A 20,273-nucleotide genomic window follows, 5' to 3' on the forward strand; every position below is an offset into this window, starting at 1 on the left:
GGCAGACGACCTTGAGCAAAGGAGAGGGTGAAGAGAACAGAGAGAGGGAGTGAAAGAGCGGCAGAACAGGATTTTAGGACCCGTGGGCTGATGCCGTCAGGTCCAGTTGCAGAATCAGAGTCGAGGGTTGACAGAAACTTTTCCACCTTGTCAGGAGGAAAGGACACAGAGTCCAGGAGCAGCTGGGTACGACTGGGTACGGTGGGTACAGAGAGGGATAGGTTTGGGACATAAGATTTAGAGGCAAACACAGAGTTGAGGCATTCAGCTTTTTCACGTGCGGGGTCAACCGTGTGGCCGTTTGAGGTGAGGGAGGGGATGGAGGGGGAACAAACACCAGAAACAGATTTGACCAGACGCCACCAGGATTTGGAAGAGAGAGACAGATAAGAGAGTTCGGTCCTGAGAACGGAGAGATATTGTTTCCTGGCTCTCCTAAGGGTGGACACACACTTGTTTCAGGCTTTGTGAAAGGGAAATGAGATTTCTTTCCGTTGGATTTGCTTTCCATGAGACGAAAGCAAGTTGTTTCTGGGCAATAGCCTCACCATAAGATTCCGTGTACCATGGATGGGAGGAAGGGTATGACAACTGAAGACGAGATGGGATGAATCTGTGCATGAGAGAGAGCAATTTACTTTGGAAGAATTCCCAGGATGAGTTGATGTCAGAGGCGGTAGAGATGGGAGACCAGTCCAGATGATTGATGGCTGCTTGAAGACCGTGCCAGTTGGCCTGAGTGAAATGCCAGACTCGTCGAAGCTGAGGAGGCTCTCTGAGAATGGTCAGAGAGATGTCCACTTTAACAAGCACATGATCAGATGAGCCGATTGGAGCAGAAGAAGAGCAGCAGACATTTTCAGGGAAGTTAGTCATAACCAAGTCCAGAAGAGAAGATACTCCGTTGACTGAGATCCGGGTCGGGAAATTGACAGATTGTGTCAGTCCCAGTGAGTCACAGAAGTCCTTTGCTGAAGAGCCATGGCTGGTGAGAGCGGTACCCACACCCAGCCAACTGGCATGGTGACAATTGAAATCACCACATATGAGGAAGAGAGAGTTGGGATGGGTAGATAGAAGTTGGTCCATATTATCAGACAGCGAGATGTAGATGGAGTCATCACTGTTTGGTGCACGGTACAACACACATATGAACAAAAGTTGGGAGCGAAGGGGAAGCCGTAGCCAAAGGTATTCCTGGGGGTGAGGGGGAGAGAGGGCAGTGCAGGGCGAGTAAGGAAGAGAGTTTTTTTAATAAAGATAGCAACCCCACCTCCAGGACGAGGCTCAGGTCTATCATACCAGAGGAGGGAGTAACCTGGGAGAGATACCAAGGAATCAGAGACATCATGAAGGAAGAAAGTTTCTGTTAAGCAGATCACGTCTGGTTTGTCAGAAGCAACCTGTATGGAGAGATCAGTCAAGTTTGAGCGAAGACCCGGATGTTTGAGGTCCATGCTGTTAAAGAAGAGGAAGGGGGAGCATCGGATACAGAACAGGGGGGGTAGGGGAGCGCTAGGGTAAGATGTGGAAGAGGAGGAAGAGGAGGAAGAGGTAGGGAGAGCTGTTGAAGGTGTGTCAGAGATTTCAGAATAGCTTGGAGAAAGGGAAGAATGGGGTGGACAAAAGGTTTGATGGTGATTGGGTGAGGCGCAGTGAGGTGTTATTTGAGGAGGGGGAAGAGTGAGGCAGAAGGTTGAGGGAGATGAAGGTGAAAGTTGGAAGGGGGAAGAAGCAGGGAGGACGCTTTGAGGAGGAGGGGTGAGAGGGGAGTCTAGGAGGGGAGGAGCGAGGGAGAGTCTCGGAGGGGAGAGGTGTGGGGGGAGTTTAGGAGGGAATGGGGCAAGGGGGGAGATTTGAAAGGGATGGGTGATGGGGAAGATTTGGAAGGGAGGGGCAAAGGGGAAGATTTAGAGGGGTGGGGGTGATGGGGAAGTTTTGGAGGGGAGGGGTGATGGGGAAGTTTTGGAGGGAAGGGGTGATGGGGAAGATTTGGAGGGGAGGGGCAAGGGGGAAGATTTGAAAGGGATGGGTGATGGGGAAGATTTGGAGGGGAGGGGCAAGGGGGAATATTTGAAAGAGATGGGTGATGGGGAAGATTTGGAGGGGAGGGGCAAGGGGGTAGATTTGGAGGGGAGGGGTGATGGGGAAGTTTTGAAGGGGAGGGGTGATGGGAAGTTTTGGAGGGAAGGGGTGATGGGGAAGTTTTGGAAGGAAGGGATGATGGGGAAGATTTGGAGGGGAGGGGTGAGATTGGATTTTGAAAAGTGGACGATTAATGGGAAACGAACATTTATTGCAAAATGAGTTTCTTGAGAAGTTTGAGTCACAAATACGTTTGAGGGCGCTGAAGGATGGGTGGAGTGCTGGAGAGTTTAGGGAATGTATGAAAGAGGCACTGTAAGAGATGGAATTTTTTTTTGGAGTGAATAGATTTGGTGAGCAAGTCGAAAGCATCCTTTTATAGAAGAAGAATCAAAAGGTGTTATAGTATACGACAGAATACAGTTCTTCAGGGGACAGTTTAAACATTTTTTTAACAACGTGATCACGTGATCACGAACAACGTGGTCGAAGAACGAACGAACAAACGGATAAGAACAGAGAAGGAAATATTTTTTTGGTTTTTTTTTTTTGAGTTGAGATTTTAAAACAAGGAAGTATGGGGTGAAAAGACCAGGAAAATGTCATGGAAAATGGATGTCATGGAATGGGAATATCAGGTGGTTTGGTAATGTAGGTGTCATGGATTGGGAATCGCAGGCAGTTTGGCAATGTAGGTGTCATGGATTGGGAATATCAGGCAGTTTGGCAATGTAGGTGTCATTTAATGGGAATATCAAGTAGTCGAAGTAGCTGTCATGGAATGGGAATATCAGCCAGTTTGGCAATGGAGGCGTCGTGCAATGGGAATATCAGGCAGTTTGGCAATGGAGGTGCAATGGATTGGGAATATCAGGCGGTTTGGTAATGTAGGTGTCGTGCAATGGGAATATCAGGCAGTTTGGCAATGGAGGTGCAATGGATTGGGAATATCAGGCGGTTTAGCAATGGAGGTGCCATGGATTGGGAATATCAGCCAGTTTGGCAATGTAGGTGTCATGAAATGGGAATATCAGGCAGTTTGGCAATGTAGGTGTCATGAAATGGGAATATCAGGTAGTTTGGCAATGTAGGTGTCATGAAATGGGAATATCAGGCAGTTTTGGCAATGTTGGTGTCATGGAATGGGAATATCAGGCAGTTTGGCAATGTAGGTGTCATGGAATGGGATTATCAGGCAGTTTGGCAATGTAGGTGTCATTTAATGGGAATATCAAGTAGTCGAGGTCAGTGTCATGGAATGGGAATATCAGGCAGTTTGGCAATGTAGGTGTCATTTAATGGGAATATCAAGTAGTCGAAGTAGGTGTCATGGAATGGGAATATCAGCCAGTTTGGCAATCTAGGTGTCATTTAATGGGAATATGAAGTAGTCGAAGTAGGTGTCATGGAATGGGAATATCAGGCAGTTTGGCAATGGAGGTGCCATGGATTGGGAATATCAGGCGGTTTGGTAATGTAGGTGTCGTGCAATGGGAATATCAGGCAGTTTGGCAATGGAGGTGCAATGGATTGGGAATATGAGGTGGTTTAGCAATGGAGGTGCCATGGATTGGGAATATCAGCCAGTTTGGCAATGTCGGTGTCATGAAATGGGAATATCAGGCAGTTTGGCAATGTAGGTGTCATTTAATGGGAATATCAAGTAGTCGAGGTAGGTGTCATGGAATGGGAATATCAGCCAGTTTGGCAATGTAGGTGTCATTTAATGGGAATATCAAGTAGTCGAAGTAGGTGTCATGGAATGGGAATATCAGCCAGTTTGGCAATGTAGGTTTCATTTAATAAGAATATCAAGTAGTCGAGGTAGGTGTCGTGCCAATTTCTTGCCTTCTCTCTGACTTGCTCGACTTTGCATCCTGAATGGTCAGTGTACACCATACTATTCCCAAGGACATCTCCGCACGCTTACATCTTCCCGATTTTCATTAATCTCCTTAGTTTGTGCAATATTTTAACCTGCAGCCAGAAATCCAGGTTGTAGTTAGTAATATTTAAAGACCATTTAAAGTCTTTGTTTAGGATTTATTTCGGTCAGTCGGAAGTCTTGAAGATGTTCTGCTTGTCATGCTGAGGTGGGTTGCCTATCGTTACGATTGGTAATTCAATGCCAACTGCAATTTTCAATTGTCATCATGCCAGCTGTCTGGGTGGGGTAACGCTCACACCAGCCATGGCACCGCGGCAAATTCTGCGACTCATTGGGACTGACACAATCTGTCAATTTCCTGACCCGGATCTGAGTCTCTTCTTGACTTGGTTATGACTAACTTCCCTGCAAATGTCTGCTGTTCTTCTTCTGCTCCAATCGGTTAATCAGATCATATGCTTTTAAAGTGGACATCTCTCTGACCATTCTCAGAGAGCCTCCTCAGCGCCAACGAGTCTGCCATTTCACTCAGGCCGACTGGCACGGTCTTCAAGCAGCCATCAATCATCTGGACTGGTCTCCCATCTCTACTGCCTCTGACATCAACTCTTACTGGGAATTCTTCCAAAATAAACTGCTCTCTCTCATGCACAGATTTATCCCAACTCATCTTCAGCTGTCATACCCTTCCTCCCGTCCATGGTACACTGAAGCTTATGGTGAGGCAGTTGCCCTGAAACAACTTGCCTTCGCCTCATTGAAGGCTAATCCAATGGAAGGCAATCTCAGTTCCTCACACAAAGCTTGGAACAAGTGTGTGTCGACCCTCAGGAGAGCCAGGAAACATTATCTCGCTACTCTCAAGACTGAACTCTCAAACCTGTCTCCCTCCTCCAAATCTTGGTGGGGTCTGGTCAAATCTGTTTCTGGTGTTTGTTCCTCTTTCCATTGCCTCCCTTACCTCAAACGGCTACACAGCTGTCACCGCACGTGAAAAAGCTGAATGCCTCAACTCTGTGTTTGCCTCAAAATCTTGTGTTCCAAACCCATTGCTCCCTCTACCCACCTTACCCAGTCGTACCCAGCTGCTCCTGGACTCCGCGTCCTTCTCCTGACAAGGTGGAGAAGTTTCTGTCAAACATCGACTCTGATTCTGCAACTGGACCAGACGGCATCAGCCCACGGGTCCTAAAATTCTGCTCTGTCGCTCTTTCACACCCTCTCTCTATTCTCTTCACTCTCTCTTTTGCATAAGGTCATCTGCCATCAGTTTGGAAATCAGCCAACATTACCGCTTTACACAAAAAAGGTGCAAAAACAGATCCTTGCAACTACAGACCAATCAGCCTGCTCCCAATTATCAGCAAAGTCATGGAATCAATCATCACTTCTGACATTAACACCTTCCTCTTCTCCAATGGCTTGATCTCTCATCATCAATTTGGATTCAGACCAGGTCACTCTACTCTGGACATGCTGCTTCTGCTGTCTAAAAAATGGATGGAGGTCCTCAACACCAGACAGGAAATCAGAGCCGTCTCCCTCAACATATCTCGTGCCTTCAATGCAGTTTGGCACCCCACCCTGCTCTCCAAACTCTCCTCTTATGGTATCCATGGAAATCTCCATGCATGGCTTGCGGACTTCCTCTCCTGTAATAGTCAGCATCTGGCTTTAAATGGAATCCTCTGATCTCCTCTTCCTGTCCATGCTGGAGTTCCTCAATGCAGTATTCTGGGCCCTGTACTTTTTCTGGTCTTCATTTAATGATCGCTCCGACTCTCTGGAAAATCCTCTCTAACTCTTTGCTGATGACTCCGCTCTCTACTGCTCCATATCTCAACCCTCAGATCGGCAGGCAGTAGCCTCTTCACTCTCTGCAGACCTGGGCAATATCACAAACTGTTCAAACAAGTGGAACATGTCTTTCAATCCTGACAAATCTCACACTCTCACCTTGTCTCTCCGAAAAGACCATCTGGAAAACTCTCCCATCTACTTTCTCAACAATCCTCTTGAAGTTCTGTCACTCAAGATTTTGGGTCTCACTATCTGCCATGATCTTTCCTGGGAAAACCACATTTCCAAGCTGGCCTCCAAAGCCAGTCACCGTCTGGGCATCATGTGAAGTCCTTTCTCGGCACTTCTGAGCTCCTCACCACATACAAAGCTTTCACCTGCAGCTCAATGGAATAGTGCTCTCTCCTATGGGCTGGTGCTCCTGCCTCACACCTATCTCGGCTTCATGCTGTTGAAACCAAAGCATTCAGAATCATTGGAATCTCCCGTGATGAAGCTGATTGTGAGGGCCTTTCACTCACTCACCGCAGGAAGGTTGGTGGTCTTCCTGTCTTCTACCGACTCCTCTCTGGGCTTGCTCCCCCTGCTCTGTTTGTACTCTGCCCCCCCAAATATTCCTGCAGGAGGCACAAGAACTGCCAGCAACCCTCTTCTGGTGAAATTTCCAAAATCAAGACTCTCTGCTCACCTTCACTCTTTCATTCCTCTTTTTTCTGCCTCTGGAACAAACTCCCACTCTCTTCATTCGCACTCCTACCTCCAGGTCTTCAAAACAGCTGTTTACCACCATCCCCATGCAAAACCTTGATCTTTTCTAGCCCCGTTAATCCATCCCAAATGCACTTCCTTCAAATTCCTTGTTTTCTGTCCTGAAATCTCCCGTAGTGTCCCTCTTGTTTATCCTGAGTACCCCACCCCAGCCCTCTCCCTTCCACAGATCTCCTGATGTCCCTGTTTTCTATTGTTGTCCCTGTTTTCTTCTGTTGTTGTGCATCCCTCTCTCTCCCCCTCTTGTCGCCCGCTACATTTAGTATACGTACTATCTCCTAGCTCTTGCACAATCCTCGACTTAGGATACAAAATTAGCCATTGGTAGATTGCACATAATACATTCAAGCCATCATTTCTAGGATACCTAGTTACTGGTAGTAGCTATCCTAAAACTCATCAACAATCTGTTTTCCTAGATGACTTGTAAGTAAAAACGCTAGAATAATCTTGAGGTTGTACTTCAATAATTATTTATAATACTACTGTTCACGTTACTTTAACTCGATGTTCATTTAGAGGGATGTGGGGAGCATCGTCTATTTATAAGCCGCATTTTATTGGCACCTTAAATGTTTAAGGTGAAACTCACACAATTGTATTTTTGCTCGAAGATCAAGACGTGTCGATGAATAGAAATGTGATGAAAAAGATTCTCAAAACACAAATCAGAGTTAAGCACGTGATGAAATGCACTTAAGGAGACCACGCCCTCCGGTTTTCTCTAACACACCCACTACAACTGACGTAATCAACGGGGAACAATTCTCACTCATCCTTTAGGTCAGGTTAGGTAAGGTAGGTTAAGGTAGGTCAGGTTAGGTCAGGTTATGTCAGATTAGGTTAGGTAAGGTAAGGTAGGTTAAGGTAGGTCAAGTTAGGTCAGGGTAGGTCAGGTTAGGTAAGGTAGGTTAAGGTAGGTCAGGTTAGGTCAGGTGTAGTTAGGTTTGGTTAGGTTTAGGTTAGGTATGCGTGTGTGTTAGTGTGTGTTATGCATAATTTATTAGTTTATTTGTCCTCCATCTCTCCTTTCTTTCCTTCTCTGTTTTTGTCTATGGAGGAGTGAATATTGCAAATAGTTTTTGTAGGGTTCACCTGATGGGTTTGAGGGTGGAGGAGCACACAATGATGCCTCGCTCCGCAGGCCAAACGCAAAGGTGGCAGTTCATAGTTGGGCCGAGGTTAAAACCCACGCTAGACACCTCAGAGGTGAGTGCGGAGACCTCTCAGTGAACCTGCCATCTCTCCACTTGATCTAACATTTATATTCCCATCCAGGTGACATAAACAATTCTGTGGCAGACAACAGCACCTCTCAGACATGATGCAACCACCACTCACGTACTGCATTTGTGAGAAGCAAAGAAGAACTACAACATTCCCATATAATGTTATCATGACATTTCCAGTGAAATTACTTAACTTTCCCTAAATATTTTATTTTGCTAAAACAACTTTAGTTTGTCATCCAATATTGTGGAACAACTCCTCCGCTCTCTCGGCCCTCTACCCCTCCACAGCTACTCCAGGAAGCACAAGTTCTTTCAATAACTCTTTCCTGGTTAACCTCCCAAAGTACAGGTTTACCACACACCTCAACTCCTTTGTACCGTGCCCTCTTTTCTCGTGTTTGTGGAACCACCTTCTGGAGACTTCAATCCCATGCTCATCTCCTCGGGTTCAAGAAGGTCGTGTACGGCCATCTCATGTCGCTCCCCAATCCATACCCACATTATTTTTATCCCCCCATTGACCCAAACAAATCCAACCCTCTTACTTGTTGGTAACTGTGTTTCCTCCCCTCCTCTTCTCTGTGTCTGACAGTTGCCCCACCTTTACCCGAGTGTCCGTATGTTACCTTTTTACCGTCGGTCACCTCGCTCTTCTATGAGCCTCGACATTGTGTACAGAAATAAAATATCAACAATGAGTTGCAACGTCAACATTGCGCCGTAGTTACAATTTTGATAGTGTTCACCAAGTCTGGTTACTTCTTTGCTCTGAGCAATACAACGTGGGTATCGGTGGTTCATTGGGTGGGATGTTGGGGGTAAGAGGGTTGATTACTGCCGAACAATAAATAATAATATTAACAATAACTATGTAGAATAATTATTGTTATATTTTTAACAATATTGTTAACTAGAGTGAAGTCAATGACGCACCATCACAAATCCCCACGCTTTCCACCTGAAGCAAAGTTGAAAGATGGCAAAAGGTTCCACCTGAAATGACCCAAAATGAAATTTTGAGTTAAAAAAATTTTCCCCGTTTTGGGCCCTGCAATCCTAAGTCCCCAACTCCAGGGGCATGAACCGGCATCAAACCCCAAAAAATTGTGTCCCAAATATTTCACATGTCCCCAATGTTGATTGCATATACAAAGTTTCATTAAGTCCCAAATGGGGCAAGTGCAAGTACAAAATGAGCGTGTGCAAAATGGGCGAGTCCAAAATGAGCGTGTCCAAAATGGGCAAGTCCAAAATGGGCGAGTCCAAAATGACCATGTCCAAAATGGGCGAGTCCAAAATGAGCATGTACAAAATGAACGAGTTCAAAATGAGCATGTCCAAAATGAGTGAGTCCAAAATGGGGCAAGTCCAAAATGAGCGTGTCCAAAATGAGCGAGTCCAAAATGGGCAAGTCCAAAATGAGCGTGTCCAAAATGGGCGAGTTCAAAATGAGCGTGTCCAAAATGAGCATGTCCCAAATGGGCGAGTCCAAAATGACCATGTCCAAAATGGGCGAGTCCAAAATGAGCATGTACAAAATGAACGAGTTCAAAATGAGCATGTCCAAAATGAGTGAGTCCAAAATGGGGCAAGTCCAAAATGAGCGTGTCCAAAATGAGCGAGTCCAAAATGGGCAAGTCCAAAATGAGCGTGTCCAAAATGGGCGAGTTCAAAATGAGCGTGTCCAAAATGAGCATGTCCCAAATGGGCGAGTCCAAAATGAGCGTGTCCAAAATGGGCGAGTCCAAAATGGGCGAGTCCAAAATGAGTGTGTCCAAAATGGGTGAGTCCAAAATGAGCGTGTCCAAAATGAGCGTGTCCAAAATGGGCGAGTCCAAAATGAGCATGTCCAAAATGAGTAACTCCAAAATGGGGCAAGTCCAAAATGAGCGTGTCCAAAATGAGCATGTCCAAACTGAGTGAGTCCAAAATGGGGCAAGTCCAAAATGAGCATGTCCAAAATGAGCGAGTCCAAAATGAGCGTGTCCAAAATGGGCGAGTCCAAAATGGGCAAGTCCAAAATGAGCGTGTCCAAAATGGGCGATTCCAAAATGAGCGAGTCCAAAATGGGCGAGTCCAAAATGAACGAGTCCAAAGTGGGCGAGTCCAAAATGAGCGAGTCCAAAATGAGCGTGTCCAAAATGGGCGAGTTCAAAATGAGCGTGTCCAAAATGAGCATGTCCCAAATGGGCGAGTCCAAAATGAGCGTGTCCAAAATGGGCGAGTCCAAAATGGGCGAGTCCAAAATGAGTGTGTCCAAAATGGGTGAGTCCAAAATGAGCGTGTCCAAAATGAGCGTGTCCAAAATGGGCGAGTCCAAAATGGGCGAGTCCAAAATGAGTGTGTCCAAAATGGGTGAGTCCAAAATGAGCGTGTCCAAAATGAGCGTGTCCAAAATGGGCGAGTCCAAAATGAGCATGTCCAAAATGAGTAACTCCAAAATGGGGCAAGTCCAAAATGAGCGTGTCCAAAATGGGCGAGTCCAAAATGAGCGAGTCCAAAATGGGCGAGTCCAAAATGAACGAGTCCAAAGTGGGCGAGTCCAAAATGAGCGAGTCCAAAATGAGCGTGTCCAAAATGGGCGAGTCCAAAATGGGCGAGTCCAAAATGGGCAAGTCCAAAATGAGCGTGTCCAAAATGGGCGAGTCCAAAATGAGCGAGTCCAAAATGGGTGAGTCCAAAATGAGCGAGTCCAAAGTGGGCGAGTCCAAAATGAGCGAGTCTAAAATGGGCGAGTCCAAAATTGACACTGCTCTTGCACCTTCGCGCCATGTGATGATTAAAACTACCAAGTTTCGTGAATTTCTGCACAACCGTTCAGGAGGAGATGGCGTGACAAACGGATGGACGGACAGACAGATGGAGCCGATTACCATAGTTAATGTTGAGCATTAATTAATTAATTAATAAGCAGCTAAGGTTCAGTTTGAGAGCAAAGAGGTGGGGATCAAATATTGCAGCGCTCTCCAAAATCTCACCCAGTTCACGTGGGATGAGTGCAAATGCAGTTTGTTTTCAAGAACGACTGCAAAATAGCACTTGCAATATACGATGCCATCTTCTACCGACTCCTCTCTGGCCTTGCCCCCCCAGCTTTCTCTGGGCTCTGTCCCGCAAATATTCCTACAGGTCGCACAAGATCTGCCTGCAACCCTCTTATGGTTAAACTGCCAAAATCAAGACTCTCTGCTCACCTTCACTCTTTCATTCCTCTTTTCTCCCGCCTCTGGAACAAACTCCCTCACTCCCTTCAATCCCACTCCACCCTCCAGGTCTTTAAAACAGCTGTTCACCACCATCTCTTATCTTCCCCCATCCAAAACCTTGATCTTTTCTACCCCCGCTAATTTCACCCCAATTCCACTTTTTTGAAATACCAACTTCTGTCCTGGAAGTCCTTGGTATCCTTGTGTTTTATACTTCTCCCTCCACCCCCCCCCCCCCTTCCCACGCCTCCTCCCCCCTCCACACATCTCCCTGCTCTCAAATGTTGTGGTTGTGTGCTTCCCCTTCTCTCCCCATCTTGTTTTCCGCTCCCTCTTTTAATATATTTTGTTTGTCTGGTTGATTTGTTTGTGAAGTAAATGTTAGCTCTTTCACGAGCCTCGATTCAGTATACAAAAAAAATAAAATAAATCGTGGTTTAAAAAAAACATAAACCAAACAAACATCCAATCCATGAAAACATTTGTTTGGAGTTCAGCAAAATGTCCATTACATCTCGGTGGGGAATTGACCAAAGATGGGATATGGGTCACCTATTCACCATGGCAAGCTGTTTGTGAACCACAATGGATAATAGTAGTACGGGTGATAGTAATAAAGGCAAAAGTGAAGATTAGGTGTCAATGTGGTATTAGCTCAGCACCTTTGATGAAAACCCCATTGTGACGTAGTTCAGTGAAGCAGGCAGATTAAAGGTGACACGACAGACCTTTTCGTGCCAAGTATGCGAGGGTAACAAAGAGGAATATAATCCGTCATCTGTGCATCGCTTCACCGACAGAAAAATCAGAATTAATATTCTATAATAGGAAACGTTTTCCCATAATTCGTAGGATGTTAGGCCGAGAGCCGCGCTTCCCACACCCTCCGTCCTTCCTTCCTGCCAATCTACCACCACCATCACCAACCTGGACGTCATTAAAACGATGCATTAACACAAGCTATCGCATCGAGGAATAAAAATTTGCATGGCACTAATGTGGGCCTGTCCCTGGCCTGTCCAGTCCGGCTGAATGAGTCCTTTCTGTGGCGCCGTGGCGATTTACGGCGGGAACCTGCGGCCAGGCCTCGGCCTCACGCTTGCTGGTCCGCTAATGCTGGCCCCCTGCCCCCCCCCCCCGCCTTTTTCTTTTTAGCAGACCGCTCTTGTAATGCAGCATTTAGTAGTATGATGTTGCGTTATACTTAGCTTACATACTGGAGAAAATTTTGATTTAGGCCTAGTGCTTACAGAATGGAGAAACTTTTTATTTAGGCCTAGTACTAACAGAGTGGAGAAACGTTTTATTTAGGCCTAGTGCTTACAAACTGGAGAAACCTTTTATTTAGTCCTAGTGCTAACAGAGTGGAGAAACCTTTGATTTAGGCCTAGTGCTTACAAACTGGAGAAACCTTTGATTTAGGCCTAGTGCTTACAAACTGGAGAAACCTTTTATTTAGGCCTAGTGCTAACAGAGTGGAGAAACCTTTGATTTAGGCCTAGTGCTTACAAACTGGAGAAACCTTTTATTTAGGCCTAGTGCTAACAGAGTGGAGAAACCTTTGATTTAGGCCTAGTGCTATACAAACTGGAGAAACCTTTTATTTCGGCCCAGCATGAATATTTAGGCCGAGCATAAGAGCAACGGAAAGAAGAAAGAAATATACATTAGCTTGCATTTACTACACGATACTGGCATCGCAAAGACTATCGAAAGAAAGGTCACTCTAGTTGGTATGAGCATGTTAAATGATCTCGCCGTTTGCATAAAAAAATACTCTCTCAGCATCTTTCTTCGTGTCGGGTATGGCGCAGATTAATCGTGAAGACCCTCGAGACTGCTCGGCTGGCTTACAACTCTCCCCTCCTCCCCTGTTTGCTTTCCCAGTACTCCCCCCTCATGCTTATTATTGGGTCCCTATTGGGAATAAATATAATTAGCTTATAATATTATTTTGTACATAGCATGCACAACTCACTGCCCTAGGTGCCGCAGCATAGACCTGCTACTTAAGCATTAGAGATAGTTGTTGATGGCAAAAGCCAGGAAGCCATATACAAGACCGACTCGGTGGAGAAGGGGGGGAAACAAAAGGGGAAAGAAATAAATAAATAAATGGAGGGAAAGCACTGCCCGCATCGGGCGCTGAGCAAGCAGCCGGACCTCGTGCTGTGTTCTGCCTCGGGCCCCAAAGTTTTATACCATGTTTCTATCGGTCAAGGCTCATGGCGAAGCCTTCGGAGCATGAGATGACGAGTTACGAGGACCGCAAGCAACCACAAACAGACGTGAGACTTGATTTAATTCTCATGCTCTCCTCTGGCTAGAAATACAGGCAGACATCTTTGACTGAATGCCCCCACTTCATCTCTCCTTTTCCCTCTACCCCCTTTTCACAATCACAACAGGCAGCCAACCTGGTTGGTTTATGAGAGAGCAGAGCAAATGAATATAGGAGCGCTGGGGTATAGTCGAGCACGAGAGATGTTGGGGGTGGGGAGTGATGGTGGGAGCCGTGAGGGAAAAAGGAAGACGGGCCGGGGTGGCTGATGGTTCCGAAGAGTGAGACAGATCCCACAAGATGGAATGAGGAGGCGAAGGCGTCTGTACATTTGCAAAGCCGTAACTCTCAAATGCTGCCATTAGCAGATTAATGTACAACTCGCGTGAGGCGTGGACACCTCGCCGCTAGGCCCACGGTAACAGGCTCGCGGCTTCCCGCCCGCTCTCCTCTCCGTACATCAAGCTCTCATGCACCCCGCGCCCCCAACTATCTGCAGCACAGACGCGGCTTGTCAAAATTGTCGCAGAATTGAGGACAAAAGCATGGGAGCCTCACGCCCCGGCAGCCATTGTCCCACTCCGCAAGCCGCCTCGGGCCTCAATGACCAGTTGGTCCCATTGTTTCTGACGCCTTGTCTCTCCCCTTCAACGGTGGTGAGTTTTGACATCAGGCATGTGGGATGCACTCGGCATAACAAAAACAAAGTAAGCAAACTGTTTTAATCAACTGACTTCAGAATTCATAGAGTGTTTCCGACTTTGCAAGCGGTGACCACAGATAAAGTGAAACTGCCAGACGACCACAATCGAAGGACCCTCGGGTGCTCGGTCAGACCCGCGTTGCATTGAAAGGTAGCTGTGCGACGTTCCCAACCAAGAATCTTTGTTATTTCAACCCGGAGTCTGCACCAATCACCAGTCAAATCACGTGATTAAGGTAGCAATCCTGAATCGCAAGGCTTGCGATTTCATTATTGTGTTCATACACATGTGACGGAGTTACACCGCCGATGTTTTTGTCCCTATTTATCGGCCTGTTAGCATCCTCGATTTGAAATGACATCCTCATTGAAATTAAAGATGCCACTTGTTATGTCACGTGCTTTTCACAGCCAATCACGGACTCAAATTCCGCTGATTTGCATTTGGACATATATATATATGTATACATGATCGAGGTTCATGGAAAAGTAAAAGGAGAATGGAAGCGTACAAATTTGCCTCCTTTTGTACGTCGATGCATCTATTTTTCATACAAGGACGTAAAGTTGATGCATCTATCGTGTCCCTTTAATTGCTTACAAAGCGGTGAGCTTGAAGAAAGACTAAATATCTTCTAAATTTTATTTATAATTTATTTATTTATAATTGAAATAAAAAGAAAAACAATCCAAATATTGTTCTTTCTGGAACCTTCCACTCCCAAAACGTTTTGCTCCAAGTGCATCATTACTGCGACCAGTGGGTTTTGTTGATTACCTTCCTGAGGCGGTGGCGAACAGGACAGGCTGCTGGCAGGGCGTGAGGCTGACTGGCGGGTGGCTCCAGGAGATCCAGCAGACCTGGGGCTCTCTCTTTCAGGCTCAGTCACACGTTCCTAATGGAAGACAGACACAGAGAAAACAGGTCGTCAGATACATAGAGGCGGCGAGCTTGGATGTTGGACCAGCCAAAGCTCACACCTCACAATGCAAGGCCACAGATTCCTTCGCTGATGGCTTCATCCTTCTATCCCCGGATTATCTTCCCTCTTTTCCTGTGTCAATTCACCTTGATCACGGTGCCATCATGCCTGCCCGCCTGTGATGCGGCTGCGGCAACTCCAGCTAGGCCCCCCAGATGCGGCACATGACCCATTGCCATGGACACTGTAGCATGGGGTAGTCCGAGTAGAGGATGTGGCATCATCATGAACGGTAGAGATCCATTTAGGTGGTCAAGGCCTATGTGACCAGGAGAAATGAAGCCGCTTTTTAGTTATTCTGTTCCAGTGACATACCAAATGTTTGTCTTAAACAATGTTAAGTTTGGGATTCATGCGTAACATCGGAGAGGATTCAATATTCGTATTAAAACTGGATAAAAGAAACAAAGCAAACACAAACAAAGCCCTACAGATTGACAAACAAGTTAACATTGCACGATTAGTGATTGTAGATGCTGCTTGTAGGTTATAGGATTTAGCCAAGTCTGTGGGGGTGCAGGGGGATGGGAGTTGGGCAGAGTACCATTGGTGAACATCTGTGCTTGCTGGAGTTGATTCAGAGGGTGAGACGAAGCAGCATGTGCACCAGGCAGGGCATTCATTCCGACACCCACAGGCACGCTGGGCGAAGATGCTTTATCTCTCTCCCACGGAGCCTCCCAGTTACCTGAAGCACCAGACATGGACATACACCCATCTGTCCCTCTGACCTTGACAGACATGCATCTACTGCTGTCCCGATCTCTTTTGGCCATTTTCGTCCCTCACCCGCCCACACCGCGCATCACAGCAGCCGTCTGTCAGGGATATTGCCAATTTGGGCGTATCGATCGCCCGGTGACAAACACATCTCGGCGTTCATATTTCAGGGCCGGGCACCCGACAGCTGCCACCTCCTGCACCCTCTGTCCTTGGCCAGGGACATACTCGGTCGTCATCACCCCATCCGCACTTTCTTTTCAACCCTAATCAACCGTCGTCCTATATATACTACGTGATGTTCGGCAGACCCTCATCAAAGATCCTCAACATCCTATGAACCACCATTCAACTCTCCTGACCCTAGCTCAATCCGCACGGAACTTTTATCTCCCGTCAATCCTTCAGCGACACAAACGCCCAGAATTTGATAGTCAACATATGTGATATGAACAAGGGGGAGAAAATGAAAGAGATTTATGGGTGGTAGTCATGTGAGTGTTGCATAATATTAATTTTTTTGATAGCGATGGAGAGAGAGAGAGAGAGAGAGAGAGAGAGAGAGAGAGAGAGATAGAGAGAGACAGAGAGAGATAGAGAGAGAGAGAGAGAGAGAGAGAGAGAGAGAGAGAGAGAGAAGACAAGAGAATAGAATAGAAGAGGTGAGGTGTCTGGAGAATTCTTCCAACATCCACTGTACACCAAATCAGGAATTATTTCAAACAGACATAACCATGTCGATAATGTCTGGATACAACTAAAAATAATGACACATAAGGGGCTGACAAGCAATCTGTCAGGTCTTTGTTAATACAATGTGCCAAATCAAATATCAGAATCAAAAACAATTGATTGAGCAAATGCCGAGCGGACACCCAATGTCCTTCCAACAGGCCTGCTGCATTGATTTCGGTGCCCACCTCCGAAAACCCCAAAGTCCTCTGGGATCGCACGAACACCTTTTGGACACCTTAGAAGATAACCGAGCATGGAGTTAAGGAATCATGCACAAACACAGCACGTACGCTATTCGCTAAGGCGTTGCTCCTCTCGATTAATGGCCAACATTTGAAGATCGAGTGAACAAAATGTCCTGCAAGCCGCCACGAAGTTGATGCTTAAATAGAGAGAGAGAGACTAAAGAATTTGATATACCTCACACGATCTACACCGGAACACCTTTGACCCCGAGCTAAGTAGCAGCCATTAGCTGCACAGGGAATAGCCAAGGCCGGGAATCTTCTACCGGTTACGCAGTTGTAGCGAAGCTCAAGCGACATTCGCAGTTGATGTTTTCCCGACAATGCGCTTGAATCACGAGGTTGTTATCACCAATTCGGGCCTAATCGTTTTGCCATTATTGTCACCTTAATTGCCCTTTATGTTCGGAGCACCAAATAGGGTAATCCGTTTTCTGACGGCGACCGAATAGCTGAGCCGCTGGTAGGTACCGCCATGGCTTTCTGCAGGCCGCATGGCCTAGTCGACTAGTCAACAATTCTCCTCAGGAGAATTGTGGGATTTCCGCAATCCCAATTGTGCACCGGCAGTAGTCATAACAGATCAGGCTACAAACGTAAGTTCCAGGATTGAATCTGCGCCGACCATTTGATATTTAATCGTGTTAGAACATCTCTGACCGTGGCCTGATTGCCCCTGCTGAACTACAGATGTTTTCTCCGATGCTGACATACTATGGAAACTCTATTTTGCCATGCGTGCTCTCAGGGCAAACAAACACGTCGCTGCCCTTTTAATGGCCCTGCCCTCCCTCACTCCTCCTTCTCCTCCTCTCGGCCCTTCGACCCCACTCTCCCACTCTCTTTCTCTCGCCTTCCCTCCCACTCTCTCTCTCTCTTTCGCTCCTTCTCTCTCCCTCAAAACCCCCTCCCTCCTCCTCCTCCTCTCACCACCCTTTTTAGCCTCTTGATGAACTCAGAAACCCCTCTCTCCATAAGCAAGTGTCTCCATCTTCATGGCCTATTGTTTGTCTTTCTATCTGGTGTCACTGTTTTCTCAGATGCCTGCATTTGTCACAAAATTCCAAAAATGTAAATACCCAGAAATTCCCCCAAAATACGTGTATCAGTCCGCATATTCAACTATCTGGGATATTCATAATCATCTGAATGTGTAATGTGTCAGTAGAAGGTCTTTTAATCAAACGCACTCAATGCATTGGGCACCGTCACATCTATTTGCTCATAGAAAGGCCAACATGGCACCCTGATGATTTACTTACCACCTAAGCAGATTGTGCTTCTTCACCCAAAGACTTCAGTACATGAGCACCGGTAGTCGAGGGAAGTGTAACGTTCTATCCGCAATCCCCCTTTCGGACACCAATGTTAGACAATGATCCAAACTTCATCTACAATGCTGAATTTTCAACTTTCTTCCTTTCCGATGCCCGAACGTTTTCCAAACCTCCCCTCCCCACTACCTCTCATCAGAGGATTCAACCCATGTTGATGGTTTAAACTCACCTCTCTGCTTCCTTGAGTTTTGCATCGCTCGCAGAATCACCCACTGAGGCAGCGCCATATACACCTTGCCTGCAGCACTGTGTACCACGTCCCCTTGGTGCCAGCGTTACAACCATCTGCCCGCATGGTTCCTCAATCCCTTTTTTAGGTCATGCTTTCTCTGACAAGGTGTCCTTCAGGCAACCTGGTTCTCCTCGTATAGTGCAGGTGTGGCACGTTTACAACATAACTCAAGTGGAAAGTCTCCCTTCGGTCTCTCATTGGCACATAAAATGGTGCATTATACTCAAACCTAAGGCTCCACCAAAAACCTGGCCATCCTCTCATCTTCAACCATGTAAGTGAATGATCACATTGCAGAAATTTTTTCTTTTTTTTGCCAAATTAGATATCCCTGGGTACCTGGCAGTTCCCGAGACTAGAGCCCGGTAGCTGCAGCCATCTGTCTGTGCTTTTGTGTTTATTAGCTTCGGTGGACTGCCCCCAGCACTGCACATCTGCCTTATCCTGCTTGCGTTGGACCTTTCTCGAATTTTAACCCAATGCTGAGAGTCGATCATTTTATCCCTTTCAGATGTCCAGTGCTAGGCAAACTTTGGCGTGAACCATTATGTTATTGGTGTCTTCTTCCCTGGAGCTCCTCTTATGTCCTCCTTTTTTCGGAAGACTATTGTCGGAGTACTGCATTTAAAGGGAGTAAATCCGATCATGGAATGCTCCCAAAGAGTTTGTATCCACTTTTTCCATCATTGATTAAGTGACCGATCATGTATTTGTAGTTGTTATTCTGTTTACTTGACGTTTATATTCTCGCAAATCGTACTATAATTCACCAAATGTCCGTCTGTCTGTCTGTCCGTCCGTCGCAAAAACGCCTGAACCGATCGCAACGAAATTTTGGGTGGGTAATCCTGGGACCCCTGGAGTAAAATAGGCTATATTGTTTTTCCAATTTCAGCTTTGGTCTCCAGCATTTTCAGATTTGGACTCCCGCCTAACGTTATTGTCCCGGGTACCGCAAAAACGCCTGAACCGATCGCAACGAAATTTTGGGTGGGTAATCCTGGGACCCCCTGGAGTAAAATAGGCTATATTGTTTTTCCAATTTCAGCTTTGGTCTCCAGCATTTTCAGATTTGGACTCCCGCCTAACGTTATTGTCCCGGGTACCGCAAAAACGGCTGCACCGATCGCAACGATAGACCTCCATGCCCGTGGGATTCCCACGGGTGACCCCACAAATTAACCTAATCACATCTTCATATTTGGGTGTCTCTCTCTCAATCTCTCGCATTGATTGGTTAACCCATTCTAACACCACCAATGGCATGTAGGGTTATGCAAATCAGGCTTTTGCTAAAACACTCCTCAAGCGATGTGGAGACAAACAGTACAAGGAGAAATTATTGCATTTGAAAGTTTCTGGCCTACTGGTGATATTAAGGCAGAAACAGTGAGCACGTCATGTATGACGATGCATCATGTCTTCAAGGCCAAGGTGTGGATGTATTGATTGGGTGTGGGTGTATTAATAGGAAAGCGAAATCTTTAACGGTTTTTGAAATATCATGAACACAAGGAAAGTTACCGAGATGGTTGCCATGGCAACAAAATTCAGTCAAACACAGCTCTGATCTAATCATGTTGAGATCATGTAATGAGGAATAGGTATCTGCATTATGAAAGCGAAATGTTCAACGGTTTTGAAATATCATGGACACAAAAGCCCATGGACGGATGATCGGTCGGTCAGTCGGAGCTCATTTCAATGTCCCCATCTTCAGCATTGTCGGAGGGCCGGGGGACAAAAAGGTGTTTCTTAGCAGAGGCACAGAACGTTTCCTGTATGAATATGCATTTCATTATTTGGGTCAAAAGTGCGTGTGTATTGTGTGAACAAATTTTATGTTGTACCTTACTTTGATATTTCAGCTATAGTGCATACGTTTAGCTTTGCTGTATTGTCTGGATTGTTTAACCTTCTTTTTGATTAAAAGAAAAAAACAACCGCATCTCAGTTGAGGGAAACCAGGAAGTGAGCTTGTAAGACCATGGATCAGTCATGACCTCAGAGGGTGGATGTATCCTATCCAGAGGTAATGTTGATGCACCCTATCCAAAG

At 46.2% G+C, this 20,273-nt stretch overlaps 2 protein-coding genes across 2 annotated transcripts in view; one reads left to right on the forward strand and one right to left on the reverse strand.

Moving 5' to 3' along the window:
• The window catches only part of CHM (CHM Rab escort protein), a 1,037,168-nt gene that overhangs the window by 791,205 nt on the left and 225,690 nt on the right, over positions 1–20,273 (forward strand). The gene's annotated exons all lie outside the window — the stretch shown is intronic.
• Positions 1–20,273, reverse strand: part of LOC137439471 (dachshund homolog 1) — a gene marked incomplete in the record, with an annotated part of 165,664 nt that overhangs the window by 43,989 nt on the left and 101,402 nt on the right. The window contains 3 exon segments of the mRNA XM_068135240.2: positions 14,742–14,859; positions 15,033–15,205; positions 15,491–15,634. Coding sequence (XP_067991341.2) covers positions 14,742–14,859; positions 15,033–15,205; positions 15,491–15,634 — 435 coding nt within the window.

Source organism: Myxine glutinosa, chromosome 14, assembly GCF_964187855.1.
Source record: "Myxine glutinosa chromosome 14, kmMyxGlut1.1, whole genome shotgun sequence".
In the NCBI taxonomy this organism is placed as follows: Eukaryota; Metazoa; Chordata; class Myxini; order Myxiniformes; family Myxinidae; genus Myxine; species Myxine glutinosa.